At 38.4% G+C, this 26529-nt stretch overlaps 2 protein-coding genes across 4 annotated transcripts; one reads left to right on the top strand and one right to left on the bottom strand.

Moving 5' to 3' along the window:
• Positions 1 to 247: 247 nt before the first annotated feature.
• Positions 248 to 9094, top strand: neil3 (nei-like DNA glycosylase 3). Its single transcript, XM_086158594.1, has 10 exons — positions 248 to 430; positions 543 to 652; positions 2250 to 2384; positions 2783 to 2996; positions 4120 to 4194; positions 4445 to 4611; positions 6641 to 6804; positions 7745 to 8159; positions 8429 to 8609; positions 8782 to 9094. Exons 1-10 carry the CDS (start codon positions 332 to 334, stop codon positions 8962 to 8964), a joined length of 1743 nt encoding a protein of 580 aa, XP_086014720.1. The 5' UTR covers positions 248 to 331; the 3' UTR covers positions 8965 to 9094.
• aga (aspartylglucosaminidase) lies at positions 8941 to 26244 on the bottom strand. 3 transcript variants are annotated; one of them, XM_086158596.1, is made up of 10 exons: positions 26123 to 26228; positions 25957 to 26010; positions 21453 to 21635; positions 17463 to 17575; positions 15262 to 15374; positions 13847 to 13955; positions 13235 to 13310; positions 12759 to 12866; positions 11069 to 11202; positions 8941 to 9401 (listed from the first exon to the last, which is right to left on the bottom strand). In XM_086158596.1, the coding sequence occupies exons 1-10, from the start codon at positions 26137 to 26139 to the stop codon at positions 9307 to 9309; spliced, it is 1002 nt and encodes a 333-aa protein (XP_086014722.1). In that variant the 5' UTR covers positions 26140 to 26228; the 3' UTR covers positions 8941 to 9306. The 3 variants fall into 3 exon arrangements, with proteins under 3 accessions (XP_086014722.1, XP_086014723.1, XP_086014721.1); XM_086158597.1 differs by having other exon boundaries at positions 21453 to 21606; positions 26123 to 26197; XM_086158595.1 differs by having other exon boundaries at positions 21453 to 21606; positions 25957 to 26244.
• Positions 26245 to 26529: the final 285 nt, after the last annotated feature.

Genomic DNA, 26529 nt, shown 5'->3' with positions numbered 1-26529 from the left:
TGGCCCGCAGGCCGTAAAGTGTCCAGGTCTGCCAAAGTGTGTCGTATCGTTGAATACGGAGATGAAAAACACTGGAAAATGAGTATATAAGTTTCGAGTGAAGAATCTGAAACGCGCAGCAAACATTGTATAACGTGGAGGAAACGGCAGTTTATGACGTAATACCTCATTTCCTGATTCTAAGTACGCATGCTCGAAATTGAAACGCAATGGCGCGTGATTGAGAACCTTTATACGAACCCGGTTTTTGATTTTATGACTTTTCTTATGTTATTATCAGACCGACACACCGCCGTTTACCGTAAGCTCGGCCGGATAACTGTACCTGAAGATGGTCGAAGGCCCTGGGTGCACGTTGAATGGAGAAAAAATCGGTTCCAAAGTGACGAGGGGACAGAAGTTGAGAGAGATCCGAGGCAGCCTCGCTGCGGTAAAGTCGCTCCTGGCGCGCGGGGCCGCTGGGACTACACGTCACATATGCGGCCTGTTTTGTTTCCATTTTTCTGCTTCCGGCTAAACTTAAACTCAACCTCTGTTTTTAGCGACACAACACGGACGGAAATGTGTTTGACCGTCTCATCGGTTGTCAGTACACCGGGGTGAAAACGTTAGGGAAGGAGCTCTTCATGTATTTTGGCGTCAGAGCGTTGAGGTACGGAAGTTTCACCTTTTTATACATTTTTCCACATCCTGTAAGTCCTTTATTTACAACGGAAACGGGTTGACACGATATATTCAATTATCCATACATTGTCACAAGTCTTAAACCTTATTTACATCTGCTAGGCCACTCAGTTGAATAATTTTGTATGCATTTGTATTCGTATAAACTGCATATGTTGTCAACATTTGCCTTTACAGACGGATCCAAATGCAAACTCTTTGTACAACCTGCATAAAGGATCATGATGTCTCAGTACATGGTCTATAAATCAAGCATTTTCAATGTGTCCGTTTTTTTTAAATAAATCTAACAATAATGATTGGCACATAAAGGGAAATCTGGCCCTCCAGGGGCTTGAAAAGTACAAGAAACCGAAAATCCTTCAGTGCTCTACATCACCAAATGCTTGTCAGTAAACACAAAAAAATGAAAAGGGCTCATCTTTGTTTTATGCAGTAGTAAGTAGTAATCAGCATTTTGAGTAAGTGATAAGTTAATTAAACCATTTTTTGACAGTTGGCAAGTGTTTAGGAACCCCGAAGACACGCCTTCTTCTTGATTTTTTTTTTCTTAATCAATTTATTTATTTTTATTTTTGCTTTTATTTTTTTTACAAGATTTACCTGCCTTCTATTTGTGGTCAACCATCAATCAGTAAAAGTAGCTTGTGGTTTTGGTACATGACTCTTGTACTGGTAAGTTTTCAGACTATAGCAATATTGTAGCGTTTTAGTCAGGGAAAACACCCGGTTGACGTTTAATAAGCAATAGCTGTTGTTGGCCACAGCCACATCACATAAGCATGCAATACAACTGTCCCCATTCAATTCCAGGAAAATATCCCAGAAGTCATTGCACCCTCAAACCATACCCACATCATTCCCAGCAACCCCAAAATCACACAGAAGACAAGCATCAGTGAAACCCCAACATCGTTACAATATTTTAACAAAGCTTCTTTTCAAAAATAAAAATACAAGGCAAACTTAAAAAGAAGCGCCTTTTTAATTCATCAATTCCCAATTGTTTCCCCATTCAATAATTGAATCATAATTGTCGCGATTGACTGGCGCCCGGTCCAGGGTGTTCCCCCCGCCTCTCACCTGATGACAGCTGGGATAGGCTCCAGCATCCCCTGCCATCCTGAGTGCAGGATAAGCGGCAGACAATGGACGGGTGAATTACGTTGACCCCCACCAACCTTCTCAAACAAGTTGTGTGCATCATCTGATATTTTGAGGATTGCCTGCTGTTTGTCCCCTGGTCTGCTGCAAGAAGTTTGTGTTTTTAAAGCCAATTCATTGTTATCTGATTTTGGCTGATATTTGCCTTGTAGACCGTTCTGCTGCAGATTGAAAATATTTGGAAATCAGCAAGAAATTACCTGTGAGGGACAAGGGGGGGTGGATGTTTGAGTAGTCAGGTTGTTTATTGCAAAGGTAGTGTATCTGCAGAGACAGAGCTTGTGCTATTCCTGTTATACATAATGTACTTTCCATCTTCCATACCACATGTCTGGCCTGTTGTTGAGCTGAGACTGGCTGTCTTGACACACTGTTCTTGCTTTCATTATAACATCTTTTAGAGTCCACTTTGGTATGAACGGATCAATCCGGATAAACCCTGCTGAGCGGAAGGATAGGAATGGCTCGATCCCAGCGCTTGAAATACTTCTGACTAACGACACCGTGTGCTTCTTTGACAGCACAGTGGAAATAAGGTAACAGGGACACCAACCAGCCTAGATAGATTGAGGTGACTTGAGTTCACCTTGGGGCATGAGTCTCTTTCAGTGAGCCTGTCCCACATTAGCTCCATTTGATGAAAGTGGCTATTGTTGCGTGAAAAAAACAGCCTTTTGGTTCAACATTTGTCGCGATCATTTACTGTGATGTTCCAATGTATTGTTCAATGGACAGATATTTATTTCTATTGTCTGGAAGTGTCACCCCTGCTCCTCTATCCCACAGCACACAAACTGGAACAAAACACACTAGAGAAGCAATTTTGAAATGTATAACCTCACAAGGGGCCGGTTTGACCTCTTTGTGTGCTTGTATTAACAGCGGCCATATGTTTTCCAAACTCTCCCAGTACAAGACAAGTGTGTGTTTGCAGGTTGACGGAGGACTGTGAGCAGAGGGTGCGAGCTCTGCAGAGTCTGGATGTGTGCTCCTCAAAGTTCAGCTTCTCTTGCTCTACGGAGGCAGTGAGGAGCCAGACGAGCAGGATGCTCTGTGACGTTCTCCTAGACCAGGCTGTCATGCCGGGAGTCGGCAACATCATTAAAAACGAAGCCCTGTTTGACTCGGGCTTACACCCAGCCGTGAAAGTGAGGAAAAGATGATGGATTGTGTTTAGCGGAGGAGGAGAAAAGAGGGTGAAAATTCAAGACAAGCCTCACTGAAAAAGTTTAAGCCCCCCCTATTATTGAAGGATGCATTTCAATGAAGGGGTGAAGCCAGGAAAAGACAAAAAAAAGGCGCAGTGCGGCACAGATATGCCGCCTTTTCTGCTCAGTTTGGAAAGGCTGTTCTCCTATTTCCTGTAATGTGTGTAGAATTTTTGCTCCATTTAAATTCATATATTCAAAGGGCAGCCCTGAAGACCTTCATATCACAAAACCAATATTTTTCATTAATTTAAAATGTTTTTCATCGAGCAAAATGTACAGAAAAATTATATTTTCAGAGTGCTCTGTCGTCTGCTGGTGACTGGAACTCTTTAATATAAATGCAGTTTCTAGATTGAGTTGGTGGGTGAGCAGGAAATTACCCGAAAATTAACAAGAAATCATCTTAACAGTGGTAAAAAAAAATGACCAGAAAACTGAGAGGCAATAACCTGAAAATGTTTAAATTACTTGACCATAAGCAACACATTGACAGAGAATTAAAAATGAACTGCCGGAAACGGGGTTCAAATAACCTGAAAATCATGAGTAAAATGACCTCTTACAGTAAATAAATGAGCTCAAATTTTGGATGAAACAAAACAATTGATGTTTTTTAATACTAGTAAGAATGAGTGGGGACATATTTGGAATAGTTTTTTGGGGATCCTTATTTTCTACAACCTTTTTTTACTGCAAATGTAACAAAATGTTCCACCAAAACACACAGTGTTTACACTTAGGAAGATATAGATGGCAATAGGAAGAAAGGAACTTGTCTATCACGCCACTCGGAAAGCTAGTAAGTAGAGCCACTCAGTCCTCGAAGATGGCACTTGGGTGCGCTTTCAAACCTTTTTATTACAAAACAACAAAGCTGGGCTACTGATTCTATGATTTGACATTTTTACATCTGAGAGTCTTTTCTTTTAACTGCATGTCTGCTTGTGTTGGTGATTATCTGGGCAAGGGAATCCTGTGTTTAGTTGAGCATCAAGACTTAGTGAATGAGCATTCATGTATTCTGCTTGTGAAGTATAACCAAGTGCCACCTCGCACTCAGGTTGAGCACCTCTCGGAAGAGCAGATCCGACACCTGGTGAAGATGACGCGAGATTTTACTCTTCTGTTTTACAAGGTCAGACTCTTGTTTTGTTTGTATACCTCTTTTTCCGTCACCTTTTCTTCCCGAGCGCCACACTTAGACAAACTTGATCAATTACCTCCGCGGCCGACAAGGAGCCAAAGCCATCCTCTCTGCCTCGGGAATAGATGTTATTATTTTCTAACCGTGCATAATAGACGTATAAGGACGGGTAAATGCTCTTCTCATTCTCTTTTTTTGCTCGTGCTTTATATTCACTCTCGTCCGCCCTTGTCTCTATCAGTGTCGCAAATCTGGCTCTCCTCTGTACAAACATTACAAAGTCTACAAGAGATCCCAGTGCTGCCAGTGCTTTCATGTCATCACAGTCTGTCGTCTTGGAGACAACAGCAGGATGACTTACTTCTGTGAGCGCTGTCAGAAAGCAGATCCCAGCAGGGTTGACGTAAGGTAAAAGCAGTCACATTTTAAGTTTTTGTCTTGAGTTTCTTACAGAGGGGTATTACAAGATGATTGTGTTTTTTTTTTTTGTTTTTTTTTTTATTAATAATTTAAAGTTTAAGTAGTTTAAAGCCAACATTGAATCACCTATGTCGTCAGTAAGATCAATGCAATTACAATTGCCATAACATAGATCCTTATTTATCAAGAATTTAAAAAAAGTATAAGAGTAACAGATGACTTATCATCAAATGATTGTTTTCTGCTCTTTTTGTTTAGTTATTTTCTTTGTAAAATACCTTTTCAGTACAGGACAAGTCCCGTTCTTTCATTTTGAAACACCATAAGTGATCTGAAATCATTTCACTGACAAGCAATATATTTGAGAAATGTTTTGCGACCAATGTGAAAATGCTCGTCATTTTCTTCAATTTTTGCATCACTTCTTGATAATTATTTTTTGGTCATTCTGTACCAATTTAAATGTTGGTAAATGTTTGGAAAAATGTGTTTATTTTTTTGTGACTTGGTGATACCCATCCATTTGATAATTTTGCTTTTGTATTCAGCTTTTGATATGATATTGTGATGTTATTTGTTTATCATTTATAACTGGATATACCAAAAAGTAATGTTGGAAAGATCGCTGTAATTGTTTCTAAAATCTAGTTTTTACCGAAACTCTAGAGGTTTTCTGAGAAGTCATTCTCATTGGGAGAGGCCATCTTTGCAGGCAGATGGGCTTGGCAGGGAGCAGGAAACGTTATTGGGGGGAAATTAATGTGCGTATAAGACTGTGTTTGCCAGGCAGGGCACAGACTCAACACCTCCTGGGTTGTGTTTGAGCAAGGCTTTGCGAAGGGTTAGAGCTTGAAGCCATACAACATATTACACAGCTGATAAAGCAGCCTGCATAAAAAGTTTCCTGAAGGCCACCACTACTTTTCCCTGTCATGACTATTGGTACTGCAGATTTGCTCTCTTGTCAAACATAGTGTAGCTTTATGTCAGGACTAATGTGTGTGCTTGGAGCTGTGACATAAAACACTTTGCCTTCTGGTATGTGTGCAGACGCTACATGAAATGTCAGCCTTTAACTCAAAAGTATGCATACGCCCAATTTAGGGTCAGGTACAATATCAGTTATTGTATGATTTATGTCTGTTGTCTATTTTGTACTTGCCGTCCTGCAACTAATTCCCTGCATTTTTATCAACATTTATTTTATGCATAATTTGTGTAAAATGTTCTGGATTCATTCATTCATTCTGCTAAATTCCTGTAAGTTTAATAACTTTTAGTTTCAAGCAATAAGGCACGCTAAAGTGAAAATAGCCAAATACAGTGGACTTGGTCTTAATTAATAATGGTTACATATGGTCATTTGGACCCCTTTCCCCACTGTAAAGAAAACACCGGGTGCCACGGAACTGTTTTGAAATTTAAAATGAATTATCATGGCATATTATGTTATTATTTTGCCACTCTGCTATGTATAAACAAAATATGTGTTGCATTTTTTTAAATCCATGAACTGCAGAGAAAAGTAAATAACATTTCTGCATACAACAACATTTTGAACTCTGAAAAAAAGAAATTGGGTTGAAGGTTACTTTTACGCAAAATAATCAATGTCTATTTGGGTCCTTCTTGTTTTTGTGAAATCTCTTATCTTCAAATTTAAAATTAAAGTTAAAAATAAACAAACTAAAAAAAAAAAATTTATTAAATACCTGTTAATTATTTTCAAAAGCCACAGGGAGCTGCATCAGAGGGATCAAAGAGCTGCAGATTGCAAACCCCATTCTAGATAGTAATATAGAATTCTTGTCTCAAAGTATGTGAGTTTAACCTCATCAAGGCAAATATGCCAAATTATAACCTATTTAATCCATTAGGTTTAGTCCCAGACACTGGTTGCATAGTATAATCACTCCTGTGTTCAATGAATTTGTGCACCCAATACAGAGAGAAATAATTTCCCTAACAGGTTCGTTAAGATCAGTTCATTTTCTTATTTGTATTTATTTTCTCCTAGTACACTCCCCATCAGAACCAATTTAATTGGCCAGGCACGCAATGAGGGACTCAGTGACAGCGTGGCTAAAAAGGAGGAAGAGGACTGGGCCTGCCAACTCTGCACACTCATCAATCTGCCTACAGCAGCAGCGTGTGATGCCTGCCTCACGCCCAGACCCCCGGGTCAGTGCAATTCTCAAGCTTCATAGTGTCTGACTTCAAGTGTGCTCCAAGAATATCCTGTTAGCAGGGGTTATTATAATAGATGTTGTCTCACTGTTCGGCTAAGGGATCCCATCTAGAGGTTGTCATACATACACATTTAATTACTTCAGAAAGGCATCAAACCGCTGGCCTGTGTAGGGGCACTATACTGACAGGCTTACTGCTGTAAGTACAATGTTGTACACAATGCTACTTTGAGTGTACGTCAGCTGCTGTCTCTTAAGTTTGAGAGAAAATGCTCTTCGTTGAATGGAAATGTATGTGTTTTCACACATCAAGAGGAAAGTGCAAAACAGGTGAACACTGTGCGTTCATGAAAAGTTCATGGGAATGGAAATAAAAGGCAGCAAAATGTGCTTCTCTCAAACCTCCCCAGGGACGGTTATATCTGATTTCAACATCGAATGATAGTAACCTTCAGTTTGTAATTTTGGTTTATTGAATTTTAGTTATTTTTAGGTTTTAGCTTTGAGTATGTTTCTAAAGAGGAAGCAGCTGATTCGACCTACATTTTTCTGAATTACATCATTCTTTTGAATAATCAGTACAAAATAACTGCTACCAGTAGCCGTTTCTTTACTTCCTAGCCCTCTCAGTACTTCCAAGCATGATTTTGGTGGTTATCTTGGGGAAAAAAAAAACTTAAGTACCTTTTCACTTTAGCATCTGCCTAACCATAGCGGAAGACAGATATGTTTCCAGCAACTTCTGCATCATCTGCAGAGATGATGTAAGGTTTTATAGTCCTATCAAGCACAGTACTCCACTATCTAGTGGTGAAAGTCATGGCAACTAACCATGCTAACGGTGACCTTTTATGAGAGTAGCCACTGCTTTAGACGTGAATGCAAATTGCTGAACATGAACTGCATTTCTTGCTCCGGCTCCCTCTCCACAGTCCACAAATGCGACATTAGCACTGAGGCATCGCCCATCACCACCGATTTGATCAAATACCCCTGCACCGCCTTCAAGAAACCACAACAGGAGCTCAAAGTCAACTGGAGGTCGGCTTTTGGGACTTCCACCCTTGTTTTCTCTGACTTGAGCAAGAAGCCAAAGCCTGTAAACCCCCCTCTGTCCCCAGCCGGCAGTCATTTTAATTCCTTGGCGGCAGACCGAGGTTCGTGCAAATACAGAGACTGCCAAGGGACAACAAGCCCCAATTATGCCTCTGGTGGCTCGCAGAAGCAAAGTGTCGAGCTCTGCAATGGGGAATCACTGGCCTCCTACAGTCACCCACCCAAGAAAATGAGAATTGATCACAGTCCCTTTCACAGTAACAAGGCTCAAAATGGAACCCCCAACTCAGGGTGAGTGAATCCCCCACTCGCCTATTCATGAGTAAGTTTATAAGAGAAGCTTTTTTGGTAACTTCAGGAAAATAAGTGGTATAAGGAAGGATCTGACTGTGGAATTTTTAACACTGCACTGTTAGTTTATAGTAAACACAAAGCACTTGAATCACCAAACTTGTTTAAAGAGGGTGTTTGTTCTCTTAAAAGGGTTGATGTTTTTTTTTTTTTTTTTTTTTATTCCTACTTATTTCAAACTAATGCCTTTGTTTCATGATTCACATAAGGAGACACAGAATAGAGGGGGAAAGTGGCAGCTCCTCCACTCCGTCAAGTCCCAGCGCCCCTTGCTGCACATCCCATGGTCGTCCAGCTGTTCTCAGATTGGTCCACAAGGAGGGGGAGAATAAGGGACGGCAGTTTTATGCCTGCTCACTTCCCAGAGAGACAAAGTGTAACTTCTTTGAGGTGAAAATGGAAAACAGCTCTTCCCTGTGGCATTGTGTCGCCTTGAAAATAACTCACTTTCTGAGTATCTTGAGCTTAAGTCTGTCTACAAACATTGGAGTTTGCGTTGAATTTAAATAACTGAAATAAAAGTTCCCAACTTAGCTAATAAAACATTTATCCTCTGTTGCAGTGGGCTGACTTGCACTTCCCTTCTTGTCACCACGGGAAGCGATGTTTAATGAGGACGGTCCTGAAACTGGGACCCAACAATGGCCGGAATTTTTACACTTGCAGCTTCAGAAAGGATAAACAGTGCGGCTTTTTCCAGTGGGCAGAGAACAGGCCGAGTGTATCAATCCTACCTGGATGCTAAAGTTCTTTTTAAAGGAAATCCTGCGCTATTAATGATTTTTTTTTTAATAAACATTGACAAATATATCTATACGTATCATGTTTTAAAACCATATATTTATAAAGGATTTTGTCTTTTTCCCACAAGTACATCTTCTACCATCTGGTTTCTGTTGTTTCCTCTGGCTTTTGATTATTATTCATGTCCAATATTTTGTGAGTCCAATGTTGATAAGAACACTGAATCTAAATAAAAGAATGGAAAAGGTAATTTGCTTCATTTATTCAAGCATGACATACAGTATGTATAAAAAAAAAAAGAAAACTTTAACAAGTATTGCTGGTTCAATTTAGCCATGATTATCTAAAAGCAGTCGACAGACTTCAGGAGTGGTGTGTCCGAGTTCGACACCATGAAGTGGAACTGGGAGAAGCCAGAGACTTTGTTACAAGATGCACCTTTTGGACATTAAAAAGAAAGTGAAGAAGAACAAAACAATTGAGATTTAATAATGATAAAAATAATGTAAAAGCAACTGGGGAATAAAAATATTTAAGCACGGTTAAAAGAAGAAATGAAAAATTAAATGTAATAAGACGAGTTAAACCAGTTACGGTGATGAATAAACGCCTGGGGTGTTAATAAATGACACTGACAGACAGAACAGTCGGGAACTTTAATTTAAAATAACCGATTTACACCAGACCTGCATTTTACTCTGACTTTGATCCTGATGTGGGGTGAATAAAAACAAAGTTCCATCTCAAGGTTGAGTCCCCGGAGACAGAAGGCAGACCCAAGCCTGCTGACCTGCCAGCTCTGGATGCTTCATAATGTCACAGAAGATCACAGATTCACTCAATCTCACAGCCTCACCTGACGCTGAGGTTATAAATAGGATCAGCGTGTAGACCTGCTGCTAGAATGCTAATGGTTCTGATTATATCCCCGCCATTACACCGGCTAATTTACATCTTCTAGACAGTCTGAACTCTGTGTCATTATTCAACCCATATAATTCAAATAGTTCGTGATGCTGTGGATACTAGAGTATGACGCAATGTGGCGCTCACTACTTTCAGTATGATCTTCAAAAATCCTGGACCTAATGCCTAATGTGTTATGCCGCTCATGATATATTTATTATATAAATGCAGAGTGTAGTATTTATTATACCTTTATTATATATACATTCACCCATTTATTTAATTGATGTTCATAATTTGATGCTGCTGACCCATGTGTCCCCCAATTGGGATTCTGATTCAAATTCTCAGATCTATACAATGCCAACTAAAAGGCAACTAACTGAGCTGTCTAGATAGAAATTTTAATATTTATTAAGTACTAATTTATAAGACAATTTAAATGCAAAAGGAAATCGTAAAAGTTAATGTCATCTTACTAATTCCATCTATTCACAGTATTCAGCAGACAAGAGAACCAAACCCAGTCTCATGCTGGTGACGATAACATTATTTTTTTTCTATTCATGTACTAACTATTACCGAGACATTCGTGTCCAAAAAATGTAGCAACTAGAATAACTAGTCAATGAAAACAAGTCGTATGTCCCAGTTTTGAAATGCAGTTATGATAACTGTGACTCTTTAAATTAAGTAACAATGAAATGCACGCAAGGTTACATATTCCGTGCTTTCCTGATCCCTAGAAGTCGATGGGCTGTTTGGATTGACGGACATAGAGACCTGGGACCCTGCTACCTAAGAATTTAAGATGCATTAAAATAAAATTAGTGAATGCACGTACAGGTATTAAATTTAATCCTTTTTATAACTCTTTTTAAAAGTAAAACTGTTCTGGGATTTTTTTTTTTTCCTTTGGGATATTTTTGAAGTAATTCATGAAGTTTTTTATTTTTTGCATCGTGTGCATTTTTTTACACCATGCACATTGTCATTTTCTAAGATGGTTGCATAACATTTGTACGATGTATTAAATTTATTTAAAATAATCTTTTCAACATTCTATCTGGTGGGAAACAACATTGTATACTGTCATGGTGCAATATAAGTATATAGAGCTTCCATTTTTGTCATTGACATTGCTGATCTGTAATGTTGTGCAACAACATTTTTTTAAATTAGTGAACACAAATACTCACCATAATGGCCTGTTGTGTTTGCACAGATGATCGCCCCAAAGAACTCTGGGTAAAGCCTCTTGATCCTGGAAATGGCTGCCTTACAGGCTGCCGAGGGATCTGCCCCGGCCCTCATCAGTTCTACGGCCAAGTAGCTGTTGGCAGGAATAAACACAGCGGGCATGAGGCAAACTAATAAGCGCTGTCAAGGCCACAAACCAGGATGATGACAGGGATGTGTTGGAGATTCTGGGATGGAATATATCTGATGCAAACTCTGATTGGATTGAAAAAAATATCTTATAAATATATATATATATATATATATATATATATATATATATATATATATATATAATATATATATATATATATATATATATTATATAATATATATATATATATACATATATATATATATTTATTTATTTATTTTTTTAAATTCATTTATTTGTTTATTTATTTCATTTTTTTTTTTTTTTTTTTTTCTTCCCCTGCAGAATATAAGATAAGACACTTTTCAGGAGTTCACAAGTACATTTCTTTTGGACAGGGTATTCTTCAGATATGTGTGGCGTAGAAGATTTGCAGTGTGTGTTACATTTGATATTCCACTTGGAGTGAAGCAAAAAATTGAGACGTGAACATAGGAACATAAGAACACATGTCATTTTTTTGGAAAAAGGTAAAAACATGGCAGCCCATTTTCTCTCAACTATTAAGGTCTTGTTGAAAAGCACAAGCCCCCTGATGTCACCAATATTTCCATGTTGGGTCTTGAAATTGGAACAGCAAGTCGTCAGGTGAGGTTGGGTGTGAACATGAATATAAAGCGGAGTACAGAAAAAAAAATTCCACAGGAAACAATCTTGACAAAGTAAAGCTCTGTAAAAATAAATAAATGAATAAGCCCGTGGAGATGTTCTCATGTTCTCGCAGACTAGAAACAAACAGACTTTAATCAAATGTAGCATCTTTGGTGGAATGCTGAAATGACAGTTTGGGGGCAACAAAGTCAAAGCTCCTCTTCATTACATGTGCAGCAGGAGGGTTACACAACCGGCTACCTCAATTCAAGAAGCATTTTCATGCAAATAGTCGTGGCACGTTGACTTGCGCAAAGTACTAACCGTACTAAAGGCTTCATTAAAACCAAGAAGAAATAAAAACAGAGCGTAATGTGATATTTTTTTCTTATGAGGTCTATTTTTTTTTTTTTTTTAAGTTTGATAAATAACCAGCTGTTTGCATACTTTTAGGAAAAAATAATTATTGTACTGGGATCTTTTCATAATGTATACTTGTGTGTTTCTTTTTAATGAAGTTATTTCCAAAAGTGTATCTTTCTACATGTCTTTTACAAGGTCTATAATAATGGATGTATTGTGAAAAACACGGAATATTAAACATGTCATTTACACAACATGTTGGTACATTTCCTATAGGGACAATAACATGAACAGCTACAAATCAGCCCTTAAAAATGGCAAATAATCCAAAGTTTATCCAAATAAATGTTTTGAGCAACATAAAGTGCAAAATAATTCAGAAGAAAAACAACTGAAGGTGATTTGGTGCATCTCATATTCATTTATACAAACAATGCAACATCATCTACAATACATGGAATAATCTTGCACATTTTCCCCTCCATTCTGTAATGCTCTTTGTGATTTCAAAACACACTGTTTTTAAATGAGTGCCGTGGTACCTGGGAAGAAAGCGCATCATGATGTCACCATCTCCGGTCGCAGAAGCAGCGCCGGCGGTGCTGTCTGCATAGGCCCCGGCCCCGACGACGGGGGAGTCCCCGACACGGCTGCATGACAGGAGCACAAGCAGGATTCAGACAAAACCCTGAGTGACCTTCACAGGGGAAAGCAAATGAGAACACGCGACAATGTCATCTCTGGAATGGTCGATACTCGTGTCCCCGGCAGAGGCTTCAGAGAATTGCAATTTATTACAATAATGGATCTGGTATCAATAGTCTGTGATCCAGTCGTGACACTCGATGTTTCATTTCATTTTAATACATTTATCTGTAAGGACAGCCCTCGTTCATCAGCATTTCTATAAATGTGCCGTCGCTCGGAAAACTCAAGGACGCGCATGATACATTTGAGAGTCTATCATTCACATGTGCCGCTGGCACTTGCCGCTATAAATTTATCATGACCTACATACCCTGGAACTTTGTGACTTAAGCCATTTGTTGATGTCCCGGCAGCCATGTGACCGTCTCTATCCAGAGCAATCATCCCTGATGGGGTGGACAACAAATCATGGTGTAATTCCACACTGCAGCGTGTTGTTTGTTTGTTTGTTTGTTTGTTTTTTTCTCCGAACCAGAAAAAGTCATTCAGGCAACCGTAAAAAGCTTTACATGGGCTGTCTTTCACAAAACCACACGTCCCTATCCACTCCAGGGACTGTGAACAGAATATATGTCAAACGCAGCACAAATTTAATGGGAAAAATAATTCATGTTGAATTATGAATGGACAACTGTGTATGATTTAGCACCATTCAGTGTGAAAGTTGTAAATTAAAAACAAAATGAAGCCCTTGCTACTCTTTTATTCAGTGCGCACAGCTCATTCAATTAAAAGGGGCTTTTCTTAATTTAGATCTGACCATTGTTAACGAAAATAAATCAATGCCACTTGATACAAAGAAATAAAGAACATTCACTGAGTGGCCATGACTTTAGATGTTCCGACTAGACCTTTTTTACATTTCAGTCAGGAACTTAAATACTAAACTTGAGCAGAATACACATTACATGATAGAACCTACCTATGGTATCGTGGGAGCGTGAATTAACATGCCGAGCCCTTTTGATTTTTCTCAGTAGCGCCTTGGGCTTGTAGGGTCCACATGAATTTGAAGGATCTGGAACCACATTCTTTCAGCAGAGGAGAAAACATGATCATGGCTTGCATGGTGCTTTTACACTTAGGCACAAGAGGAAGGATGCGCAAGATTATCGTTGACAAAAAAAACAAAAACAAAAAAAAAAAATGACTCTTTACTCTTCTACCAGCGAGCTTTGGTGAGTTTAAGACAGATCATGATGGCCAGAGGTTCCAACCAATGAAACACGCAGAAAGTTCTACGACACATAAGGTTCACACAGTGAAACTTTTTTTTATTAGATGCTATTGGTACTAAATTTATTCCAAACAAGAGAGTATTTTTAAAGAATGTTATTACTTTTCTTCACGGCTTTCATCATGCCATCAATAAACCAAAGTTAGGATCAACTTGTCTGTTTTGTAAAAGTGCTTGTGCATTATTCATGAGGCAAAGTCTCTTTTATTCCATTCCAAGAAGGTGAAGCCTTAAAATACTTTCCCTTTGGTTATAAATAATACAGGTACATTTGTTCTCCTTTGACCTCCCCAAATGTTCAACAAACACTGTCAAACATAATTTGCTTATAAAGAAGAAGGTTAATACTGTGATCAGCCTGATATTTACTTGACAATTCAGCAAACAGTATAAAGAATCACTTGTATTCAGACAGTTTCTGTTCTGTTTACTATATTTTCGTAAACACTTTGAATTAAAAAATGTATGGCGGTGCTTCTTGAGTGCACGGTTGACTGATTTTTACTTTTCATATTTTTATTATGCCATTTTTGTACTCGAAGCTTGAGTTTAGAACTGAACGGACTGTTGTCTCATCAGGGTTGAATGGTTTCCGCTAAATTAGATTAACTTATCTTGATATATATTTTAATCTGATCTATTAAAAAAAGATCAAAATATAGATTAACTTGATTAGACATTGGCGTCGTAGTTGAGTTTTATTGTATAAATAAAATGGGGATTGATTTGTTTTTTCAATTTTATTATAAGTGTTAGATAATTTGCATATATATACACAATTAATTCAATTGTTTGTTTTTTTCCTGGGCTGTTTGGGGAGTACATTCAAATAGCTCTGAACGTATTCTTGTTAAAAGCAAGAATGTTTGCCTGAATATTCTTCATGCGACAATCCGACTCTTCATATTCCGTAACCGCTCAAGTGTCATTGCTCTGGAGTACAAAAACAGCTAGTAGGGCATGACCTCTTACTCAAAACAATTGCTTCTTTTATTGAACTGTTTTAATATGCTTGTCTGTTTCCCTGTTTAACATGAATGATTTAGAAGATGACCACCTGGACCAGAAAATGAAAAAAAAAAAATCCTATACAAGCTTACCTTTCGATAATTAGGTTGACAGTTGCCCTTCAGCCAATGTGTGAAAATGTCCATAGACTTGTTTGTAGTTAAATCCTCCGCAGCAAACCCCATGTTTTCAGCGAACAACGACGCTACGGAGAGAGAACACTTTCATCGCTGGCTATAAATCTTGGACCACAGCGGCCTGAGCTACAACGAAACAGCAGGTTAAAAACAAGTGGGTTGGAAGTCAGGCTCTTTTAGACAGGTGTGCTGAACAACAGTGACCTGTCCCGTGAGAAGTGCACGCCAAATTAACTTAATTCCAGTGGAGCTTGGGAAAAAAAAAAAAAAAAAAAACGTCTTCCAGTTTCATGATACGCATCAAATTATCCGATTCAAGAAGACCATAATCATACTGATCTCATTCACTCGTGTTAATAAATGTGATTTGTATCTTGACATTTCATCCAAATTACAAATAATGTGTTCTTGCCCGAAGTTACTTTTTCTCCTGTAATGTATTCCTGTTATCTTTTGAAGAAGGGAACTCCGTCCTTCATCGCAGTCAAAATGACACGGAGGAGTCATTTATGGGCCGTCACGCCTCGAAATGGCCATTTGGTGAGAACATTTCTGGTTCCCGGTGACCTTGAGGAAGATACTGAACCTCTAATTGCTCCGCATGTGCTTATCGACGCCTTGCACCTCTAGCCTCGGTCATCTACCTGGGAATGGTGCAATACTGCAGTGCACACTGAGCGTTGCTAAGGTAAATAAGTGTTTTCTAAATCCAACTAATTTACTATTTCTGACACAGGAACTTTCTCGTAATGACAACTTTCCAGCGATCATGTTGTGATTTAGTGAGCCGTTCTAAGTAGATCCTCAAAGCAGGAGGAGAACCACAAATACAGAGCAGATTATTAGAAATTAAGCAACATCCTAATCTTGGGTCACATTTCTAAATAAGGCATGTGGATTAACAAACTACCAAAAGTGCTTGAAAAACGTGAAAAAAAAAAAAAAGAAATTCATAAAACAAGAACATGTGAAGCCAGACTGGTTCTGTCTTTGTGTGCATTCTGAAAAGATAAAGCTACAGGATCGAATGTATTGCGGGTTTTAAGCTTTGTCGAAACTAAACTGTCAAGTCAAAAAGAATACGTGTGTGTGAACGAGAGGGACCCGAGTGGAACGGTGAGGCGAGAGCAGGCAGAGATAAAGAAAGTGGAGGATTTTAAGCACAAGGGGTCAACAATCCCGAGCAAGGGAGTGTGGAAAAGAGGTGAGGGGACGTGTGCGAGCAGAATGGAGCACGTGGAGTAGAGGAGAAAAAGTGTCACAGGTAAGGTGTGATAAACAGTATAGCTAAGAATAAAAGGTATGGTTTACATGACGATGGTGAGGCTAGCGATACTGTACGGTTTAGACACAGCGGCACTGTGGAAAAGACAGGAAGCAGAGCCGGAGGTCGGAGAGATGAAAATATTTAGGTTCTCTTTTGAATGAGAATGGGAACTAGAGAGAATGAGAACAACTTTATTTATCCCGAAGGAAATTGCTGTGCCAGAGTTTCAAGCAAAAACATAACAGTAATAGAAATAGTAGGAAGGAGGAAGAATAAGAAATACAATGAAATATAAATTGTCTAATTGTATAATTGTTAACTGTTAACTACAAAGATTTACATTTTTGGAGGGAGGAGGATGGATTGGATCAGAAATGAGTCCATCAGCGGGACAGCAAATGTTAGATGTTGTGGAAAGTCAGAGAGACTCTCCATACGTGCACGAACAAGTCAATATATTGATAGGAGGATGCTGAAGTTGAAACTACCAGCCAGGAGGTCTAGAGGAAGAAAGGAGAGGAGATCCATGGATGTATTAAAAGAGGAAATAAAGGTAGATGGTGTGAGAGAACGCAGAGAATAGGGTTAGCTGTCTCGACCCTAAGAGAAACAGCTGAAAGGAAATTAAGGAGTTACTTTAATAAAAAAAAAAACTGGCACTGACTTGCAACCCCTCTGAAAATATTTACAAGAGCTGAACTAATCTTTTTCTCATGAACAGTAATGTAGCAGAGCTCACACGTTCATTTACTCTTTGCATGTGGTATAAACGCTTCATGGGCAGTGAGTTTAATTTCATACAAAACATGTGAGCTGTAAATTCAAGTATTTTAAGTTAAACATTCTTGAAAAACACTCCCACTCCAGGTGGAGATGATTTTCCTCTTACCTGACTCTCCCACCAGCAGTGTGTGTTCGGTGTGCTCCATTACAGCTCTTGCTACTCCGATCACGTTCTTTATTCGTCTTAGGTTTGCCACAGCGCCCACCTCCATTGTATCACTGGCCGCAGATAACAGACAGAAATAGACTCCTGCTTAGAATTACTGTCTGCATAATAAGGTGCGAGAAGCAGTGCGTGACCATTATAAAACAATATTAGTGACCAGTATGACCTGAAACTGGGCAGAATGGTGACAAGAGGTCCGGCACCATCATTTTGTGATCGTTGACTCGTGACCAGAGACCAAAATAATTCCCAAGTAAACAAAAAGTAATGATAATGTTAAGATTTAATGATTTTTTTTTTTCATTACTAGGCAATAGGAGTTGCATTTAAATGCATTAGTATGAGGTGAAATGACTGATTCTTGGTTTCATGAATGAGATCTGTGAGGAGAATGGCTAAGAAGATGGAGGAGCAATGCTCACTGGCAACATGGTGTGCATTGGTCAAAAACCGAATTGCCATCGTTAGCACCAAATTGGTTAAAAAGAATGTTGGTGTCATAATGTAAAACAGATTTTGATAGATATAGTCAGAGGAATATCTGAAATCTGTGTGATGCAAAAACATGAAAAGATCTCAGGCTGCCGCTGAGATGCCGGCTGGAGCAAAAGCAAGGAGTGATAACGAGAAAAGACGAGCTTTTTAATCTCCCCGATTGCACCGTCAGACTTGTAGCATTGGTGGAACACAGTTTCATAATCTGAAAAAAAAAAAGACAAAAATAAAAGAAGCATTGACAGTCGATATGCGGAATCAGATGGACATGCAGCAAAGCCTTACTGAAAATAACTTTAATCTTGCAGCGGATTACATTGATCAACGTTAAAATCGCCATAACGGTTTAGGACGTCTGAATCACAGGACAATGCAGAGTGGATGCTGGCCTTCCAGGCCAAACTGTTGAATAAAGAATGTAAAAGTAAAACGGAGGACGATTCAGAAAACACATGCCTCCTTTGTACTTTCAAAGGGATTTCTTGTTTTCTCTCAGCTATTACATTTAAACTCCATCCGCTTTAAGCAAAAAGAAAGTGGAAAAAAAAAAAAAACAAAGCATCGAAGGAACAAAGATAAACAAGTTGAGATCTCTAACTACGGAATCATCCTGGACTGCGGAAGAAACGGGAGAGGTTCTCGCTCGAGAGATCATGGGTAAAAAAGAAAAATTGAACGATAAAAGTGATCTTCCGTGTCAACCAGTTTTGTAGCAGCTCGGAGAAGAGAGAATAAAAGACTACAAGTTCCATAGAAACTGCATTAGAAACGCCTGTGCTCTGTAAGTACCGACAATGAAGAAATGATAAAACGTCAGACGCAAGTAAGTGTGAGAATCGCTTGAATAAACTATAAGATCAATAGAAATGAAAGATATGGAAATAATTGATCTGGGGAATCGTACTACACATGGATTTTGGGGTTTCGAAGATTTTTATCAAATCATTTCGAAGTAATGCATCCAGACAGGGTGTTGGACAAAATCGTGGGAATAAGAACAATTCACGTAAAACAGATAACGGGATAACCGCTAGAAGATTGGAGCGTGAATGAAAGCAGACAGGTTAGATTAGACTAGTTTGGATAGGAATGTGGGGTGTCATTTTCTGATGCGGTCTAGGAGAAAAGAGGTTACGCTTCGCGTGACAGTTCAAAACGTAATCAGCGTAAGATGATAGAGACATACATTTTATTTATTTAGTAGCTCAATTTTTCACCTTTAAACATTAAATGTCCCCTACTTCCTCTTCTTCTATTTCTCAGAACCTTCTTTCCTCTCTCTTCTCCTGCCCTTCCTTCATATTTATTATTTTGGCACATTATGACAATGAATTTGTTGAAGTGCAAAATAACTTTGTTAAAGGTATTTTATAAAGCAGGGGTCTCAGACTCGCGGCCTGCGGGCCAATTGCGGCCCTCGGAACAATATTTTGTGCCCCACTGCCTGAAATCAAATCTTTGTGTTAGTGCAGCCCGCGCATCTTTTCTTACATGCATCTGGGTTTTTTTTTCAGTGGGTTTCAAAAAAAAAAACAGGCAAGGAAAAAATGAAAAAGTAACTTTGCAATGAATTTTTTGCTTCAAAATTTTAAAATCGAAACAAATTGTTGCTAAAAAAACATTCAGTGACACTGTCAGAATGATATTTTCTTTTCTTATTTCTATAAAACCTCAAAAATGATACCAAAAAAAAAACTGAAAAATTAAAAAGATTGATTTAATAACCAGAATAGCCTTGTAAACGTTATACCTCCTCTTATACATGCTACCAATCCATTTTCTAATATATTCGAGTGGCAAATTTTCCCACTGACAAGATATTCTCTTTTAACTCAACATTATTTTTAGGGTGTAATTTTGTAATTTCACCAATTCCTTTTTAATATTCATTTCTAATATTAATTTGTCATGTTATTTTTAGAGGAACAGTTCATGACATATAAAGATTTTTATTATTTACCTGTTTACCTCCTTTACACTAAAACAAAGGAAAAATTTGGACGTAGTATGACATCAAATTAGGCCACATGTGGACCAAAATGGGTTTGACACCCCTGCAATAAAGCAAGTGTTCACGCCATCCAGTGGAGTTGGACAATCAGCTGGGTGAAGCATGTTTAGAGATGACTTATCAAGGTTAGGTGTAAAGAATAGGTGTGTGTGTGTTTCACAGTCCCTGCCATGTTGGATTATATTCACTGGATCTTTCCTGGTTGTTACACTAACTTTAAAGCAGCCGTTAAGTCCTATCAGCAAAAGGGAGAAGGGGGAGTAATTTGGATATTGTGGGAACTTTTCTTTAGAAATTGAAACAGCTGTAGATGGAAAGTCATTATCTTCTTCAGGCATTTGACTACACCTTCACATCCAGTTTGGGAAGAGTGAAAATAATAGATTTGTAGCAGCATCTCCTTTAATTCACATTAAATTGACTCAGAGGAGAGTCGGGACCGCGGTCTCACAGCACAAAGCATGGTTCGATACCAGCAGGGAGCCCTTCTGTGTTGAGTTTGCACGTTCTACCCGTGTCTAAGGTGGTTTTCTCCGGGGTCTCTGTTTTCCTGCCAAAGTTTCACGCTGGAAAGCATATTGAAGAATTGGAAAAATGGGGAATGACAGACTGAATGGTTTTCTGTCTCGATATGTGGCCCTATGATTGACTGGCGATCAATCCACATGTACCCCCGCCTCTCGCCTGATGGCAGCTGGGATAGGCTCCGGCATCACCCGTGACCCTTAGGGTAGGACAAGCGAAAGATAATGGATGGATGGATGGATGGATGGATGGATGGATGGATGGATGGATGGATGGATGGATCAGAGAGTATGCATAAATTTAACTTCCTTTAACAGCCTTCTATATATATATATATATATATATATATGTATGTATATATGTACACACACACACACACACATCCATTTCCAAACACAATAAACCCAACAATCAATGGATAACTGTTGACATGAATGAAATCTACAAATATTTAACATAAACAGGGGAAACATTTAAGATTCTTTTGTGGTCAAAACATCAAAACGTCAAACTGCAGCATTTTGGGATGTATTTTTAACAAGCCAATAAACCACATCACTGCATTAAATGTAGTGAAGAAATGTAAATGTAGTGATGGTTTAAACATGCGCCAGAATTATAAGTACGTTTTGATCCTAAGCCAAAATCGCCAAAAATAAACCAAATTTAAATGTTGATCTGCTCAACAAAATGTTGACCTGTGTTTTAGCAGACTAAAAAAAAAGTGTTCTGCACTTTTTGCAGTCACTCCTTAATCTCTGCACTATGGATTTTGATATTCACAGCTGAATGATGGTCAGATAGCAATACAGGACTATTTAAATACACCTACGAAAGATGAAACCATCTTTTCACTGGGCCCTTTTGAAATGTTCTTGGAACAGTGCAAATGGTTTTACCCGTTCATGATCATGGCATCCAGCGTCGTCTCTCCAGATTCATCCGGACTCCCGCCGTACCCTACAGTGCCATCGCACTGCTCCATTTCACAGCGTGCGCAGCCCTTTTCCACAGCATCCAAAGCCGAGCCTCCAGATTGCAGGACGCTCCATGCTGCAGTTACAAGCATATCATAGCAAAATCTACACACTGTAAAACCTTTTGTGAATCTACATTTGTTTGCATATACACTTTAATAGACTACCACTATATTAGTTTGAGCCAGGGTTTGTCACTCTCCTGTACAATATTAGACTTTGAAGGGATATATTTGTCGCTTTCAGTCATTAAAACACTTTCTTTGGCAGAAACTCAACAATAACAGCACTTTGAAACTTTGCATGCCTGATGTGTGCTTGGTGGATCACAATGAAAAAAAATCCAAAGAGAAAAACAATTTAAAAAAAAACATTTTTCTCTTGCCTGTGGTGCTATTTATGCATCAACATTTTAAGGGTGGCAGCTGCCAAAATTTAGACACGGTGTTCCTACAGATGTCTGCCTTCTGTTAAATAAAAAGAAAAAAAAGGAGGGAAAAATGACATACGTGTATGTGAGTGCGTATAAATAAATGCGATATAGTATGGTGGAGTTTCTGTCAGATTTTCCTCTGCCGATATGCATGTAACTCTTTCCAAATCATTACTAGAAAAAAGGGTGAATTTGAAAGAAACTACCATAAAAATATCCATTGATATAATCTCGAAAAAACTAAAATGTCACGAGAAATAAATCTTTATAAAATAACCATATCAGCAAGGAACCAAATGACTATTAACAAGATATTATTTTATAATTAGTAATAGATGTACAGTATAAGTCGTACCAGCCAAAAAATGTTTTATGAAGAAGAAAAAAATATATGGAAGTCACACTGGACTATAAGTCGGATCTTTGGGTGAAAATTTATTTCATAAAATCAGAGACCCCGAACAGACATTTCACCTCTAAAGGCAAGCTATCATGTGATGTCCAATTCTGAGAAATACAGTACTTAAATCCGTCATCATATTTTAATATGGCTGCACAATAGTGTGACGACACATCACATTTGTCTCAAAACAAGAAGGTTCCTGGTTTAATTCTACTGCAATTCTCTCTGTATTGGAGTTGCATGTTCTTCCTGTGCACAGTAAAGAACAACAGGCTGAAAAGCTGTCTGGTATGTTCATATAACATATTAACAGTTATTCAGATAACAATAACATAAACAACATAACAAGTTTACTAAACTCTCAATCTCAATCAAAATCCCTCAATCCAATGAATTCCTCATCCTCTCTGTCACTTCTGCGCGCCGCTTCGTCCTCTGTGTGGCTGATTTGGGACATTTCTAATAGAGAGGCGGTTGCCGTTGCATTAAGCAGTAACACCAGGAAGGTCCTCCCACAAAGTCATTTATATTCATCGCCTTGGCAACTACCTGGGCATGAAGACATAACTGCACCATTGACAAGCCTCTCCCGGCGGCAGTTTGTTCAAGCACCCATTAGTGAACTTGTCCCTCTAACTGTGGCCCACAATTAGCATTTCTTTGTTTTCTTCATTGCAGTAACAGTATCCTAGGCTTTTCATCAGTCTCTCACAAGTTTCCTTCTCACTCCAAAATTTCTTTCGGCTGCTCGATTACTGTTTGCAGCTGCATATTTCACTGCTCGCACCTTGTAATCTGCTGAATATGATTTTGTTTTGGGGGGCATTTATGTTCAGTCTTTCTCATTTCTCTATTTAAGTTGATGTTTACATTTTAAATTTTCAACGGTACAGGAGTAATTGTAGTAGCGGATACTGGCAAACAAGCCTGGAGCACATTTTTGCAACTGTCAGTGAGAAACATGAGAAATTTTGAAATATAAGTCACACCTGAGTATAAGTCACAGGACCAGCCAAACCATGAAAAAAGTCCAACTTATAGTACAAAATATACAGTACTTAAATTCATCATCATTATATTTTAATATGGCTGCACAATAGTGTGGTGACACATCACATTTGTCTTAAAACAAGATGGTTCCTGGTTTGATTCTGAAGCAATTCTCTGTGTATTGAGGTTGCATGTTCTTCCTGTGCCTGCAGATCTCTGTTTTTTCACCCATGGACCAAATCCATGCTGTAGATGAACTAAAAAAAGGGCAGCAGGTTTAAATGAACGGTTGCCTTATGGTGTCTTATGGTGACTGAGGACTGGGCCAGGATGTTCCTTTCCTCTCGCTCAGTGTCGTCTGGGTTTGACTCAGGAACCCCCGAACATGCGTGTTGGATAAGCAGTAAACAGAAGTAACTAGTGTTTTTCAATGTATGCCTTTGGCAAATTCACCACACAGAGATGGCATGCCGTTACATCGTTTTTTGTGAGAAGACAAACATGTCTACACCAGGTCTCTCTGAAACTGGGTAACTCAAACTACAATGATTTCAAAAAGTAACCACTAGCACTGTTACTTGCCTATTCCTAATTTTGTTTATTTGAGGAACATGCACTTTGTTGGGAGTGAGCGTGATTACTAGCATTAGAATCAAACCAAAGTCAGAGCATTTTCATTTGGAGTCAAAATGTTTCATAAGCTTGTAAAACTTATTCTCAGTCACCATTTGGTCACTGATCCTTTCTGTGGCCCAAGGGAATCAAATTACCAACTGTCTGCACTGTTACCAGATTGCCACTACATTTTCGTACATTTACTCTATTCAGGAGACTACTCTACAAATGATTATACATTTACCCAATACTTGGATGATCAAGAGTGCTTTTAATGAAACGTTTCCAAACTTATATCTCTTTCCTGACATATATTTGTTCGATAGTGTATAGTAGGGGGGAATTAAAATGTCTACCTATGATATTGTACCATTTTTTTTTTTTTTTAACTAAATGTTCAGATTCAAATACAAATAACTTTCCTGTATTTTTTTCACATTTACAAATCAGTGAAATGTTAACTATAAAAAAAAAGCATTAAATAAATAAATAATAAATACAAATAGCCTTTTAGAAGTTAATGAGTAAGAAAATAGCAAGATATTATGTAAAGGTCAGCTAAGAATTACAGCAACACTGCAAGAAAACATATGGACAATGATTTGGAAAAAGACCAGAAAATTATCAGAAAATGTAAAACTCTCTTAAAATGTCAGTCTTTCTTTCATTTACACACTCACACACACACAACTTCTACGTATATATAATCTGTCAGTGTAAATACTTATGAAACCTAAACAAAGGAAAAAAAAAATGCATGACACAGATCAATTGCATCCCTGCATACTGTACTCCAAAGATTCTCCTCACAGAAGAGACAGCAGGCTATTTCTGTCATTTTCATTCTGGCCCCAGGAAGAAGAAGTAATGCACTTCTGATAAATCCATCTATCAAATGTTGAGATTTTTAAGTTATATTTTATCAGGGAAAGATATAATCCGGTACAGTGCACCTGATGGAAATACACTTGACTGATAAGTAACAGGCAACACATGAATCTTTCAATTTGAACATGTCCAATGTATCATCCTGCAGAAATTTTGAGTGAGAGCAGGTCTGACATTGGCAATTAAGCAGTGGGTTTTGCCCATTTCTAATCCCCTATCTTTGATGGCTTTACACACTTGTCTGATAATCTGTAGTAATGTTACACCTGCTCACTGTTAAAAAAACAACCCAAAAAAGTTATATAATGAAAGGTTACACGTCCCTATTCTTCTACAGCTGAAACTTATTATCTTATCAATTCATAGTAAGTGTTTATTTTCAGATTATGTGCAGTGATGCCGTCTCTTCAGTTTATAAGTGAAAAAGCATTCATTTTGGTTACTCCAAATGTGTCATTAAATTGTGAATGCCCATACCAACGGGCGATCTGGTTATTCCATCCTCGCAGCCTTCCTTTACTAGGCTTGTAGTAATTACAACAAATAGCTAAAAGGCATAAGCAACAGCTTCTCCCAACAACATATGAGTATTATAAAAAAGGTATAGCCGGGAAATAAACTATATTTATTGGTCTAATCCCAGGCTGAGGTATCTGTAGATGGTTGGCCTTGAGAAGTCCTTTTTCGAAACGAATTTTATATGAACGGTATTTCTCCAACACTGGTATCCTTGTGGGCTTTCTTTGCTGTGAATACATAACCCATTCTGTTTATGCTCCGGCTCATTGGATTTAAAATCAAATGCTGAGTAAGCACCAGATTTTTCTTCTTTTCCTTTCGGCTGTTCCCTTCAGGGGTCGCCACAGGGAATCATCTGTCTCCATCTAACCGTATGCTCTGCATCCTCTTCTCTCACACTAAGCTAACATCAAGTCCTCCTTCACTGAATCAATACATCTCATCCAGATGAGTTTCACTCAATAACTCAGGAATGAGTTTAAGAGGGGTTTTTCAATATGAACTTAATGGCCATGTCATGTGATTGAAGCCAAGGCTTGAATGCAACACTGGTTAATGGTCCAAAAAATACAAGTTACCTGCAGCCGTAGCGTTCCTGAAAGGCCAGGTGTTGATGACGAGGGGTACGGACGCTTGTCCGAGCGGGAACAAAAACATTAAGGAGTAAAACTGAGGAGTTAACATATTGAATCTTTTTAAAACGAAGCGTGGCAAAGGTACAAGTGTATGCCTATCTGTATTCACGTTTGAGGGAGGCCCATCAATTCCGGCTTGTTACATGTTTAATAAAGTGTCACCCTCGGGGATAACTAGCCGGTAATTTCTTGAAACAGTACATTACTTTTACAACGTTGAGAAAAGGTAGAACAACTTCCTGGTTACATCATGGGTGGGCGGGGCCTCAGTTAAAGGGACAGACGTCTAAATCAAAACATCAACATCGAAGATATAGTTTTCTAGCAAACCATTTGAAATTGAAATGGTCTGTTGGTAAATTCATTTAAATTTTAAATGAATGCATATTTTCGTCTCTTATTGTATCTTTATTTGACATGTAATACACCTGTTTGCAGTATTCTGCACCAACGAAAGGTAACAAATATTGCACGCCACCTATCATGATAAATGTATCTCTGTAAGTCATTATTTAT

Source organism: Fistularia commersonii, chromosome 13, assembly GCF_037954325.1.
Source record: "Fistularia commersonii isolate RoL2024-O1a breed Wild chromosome 13, RoL_Fcom_v1.0, whole genome shotgun sequence".
Taxonomy (NCBI): Eukaryota; Metazoa; Chordata; class Actinopteri; order Syngnathiformes; family Fistulariidae; genus Fistularia; species Fistularia commersonii.
This window is presented reverse-complemented; position numbering and strand designations above follow the sequence as displayed.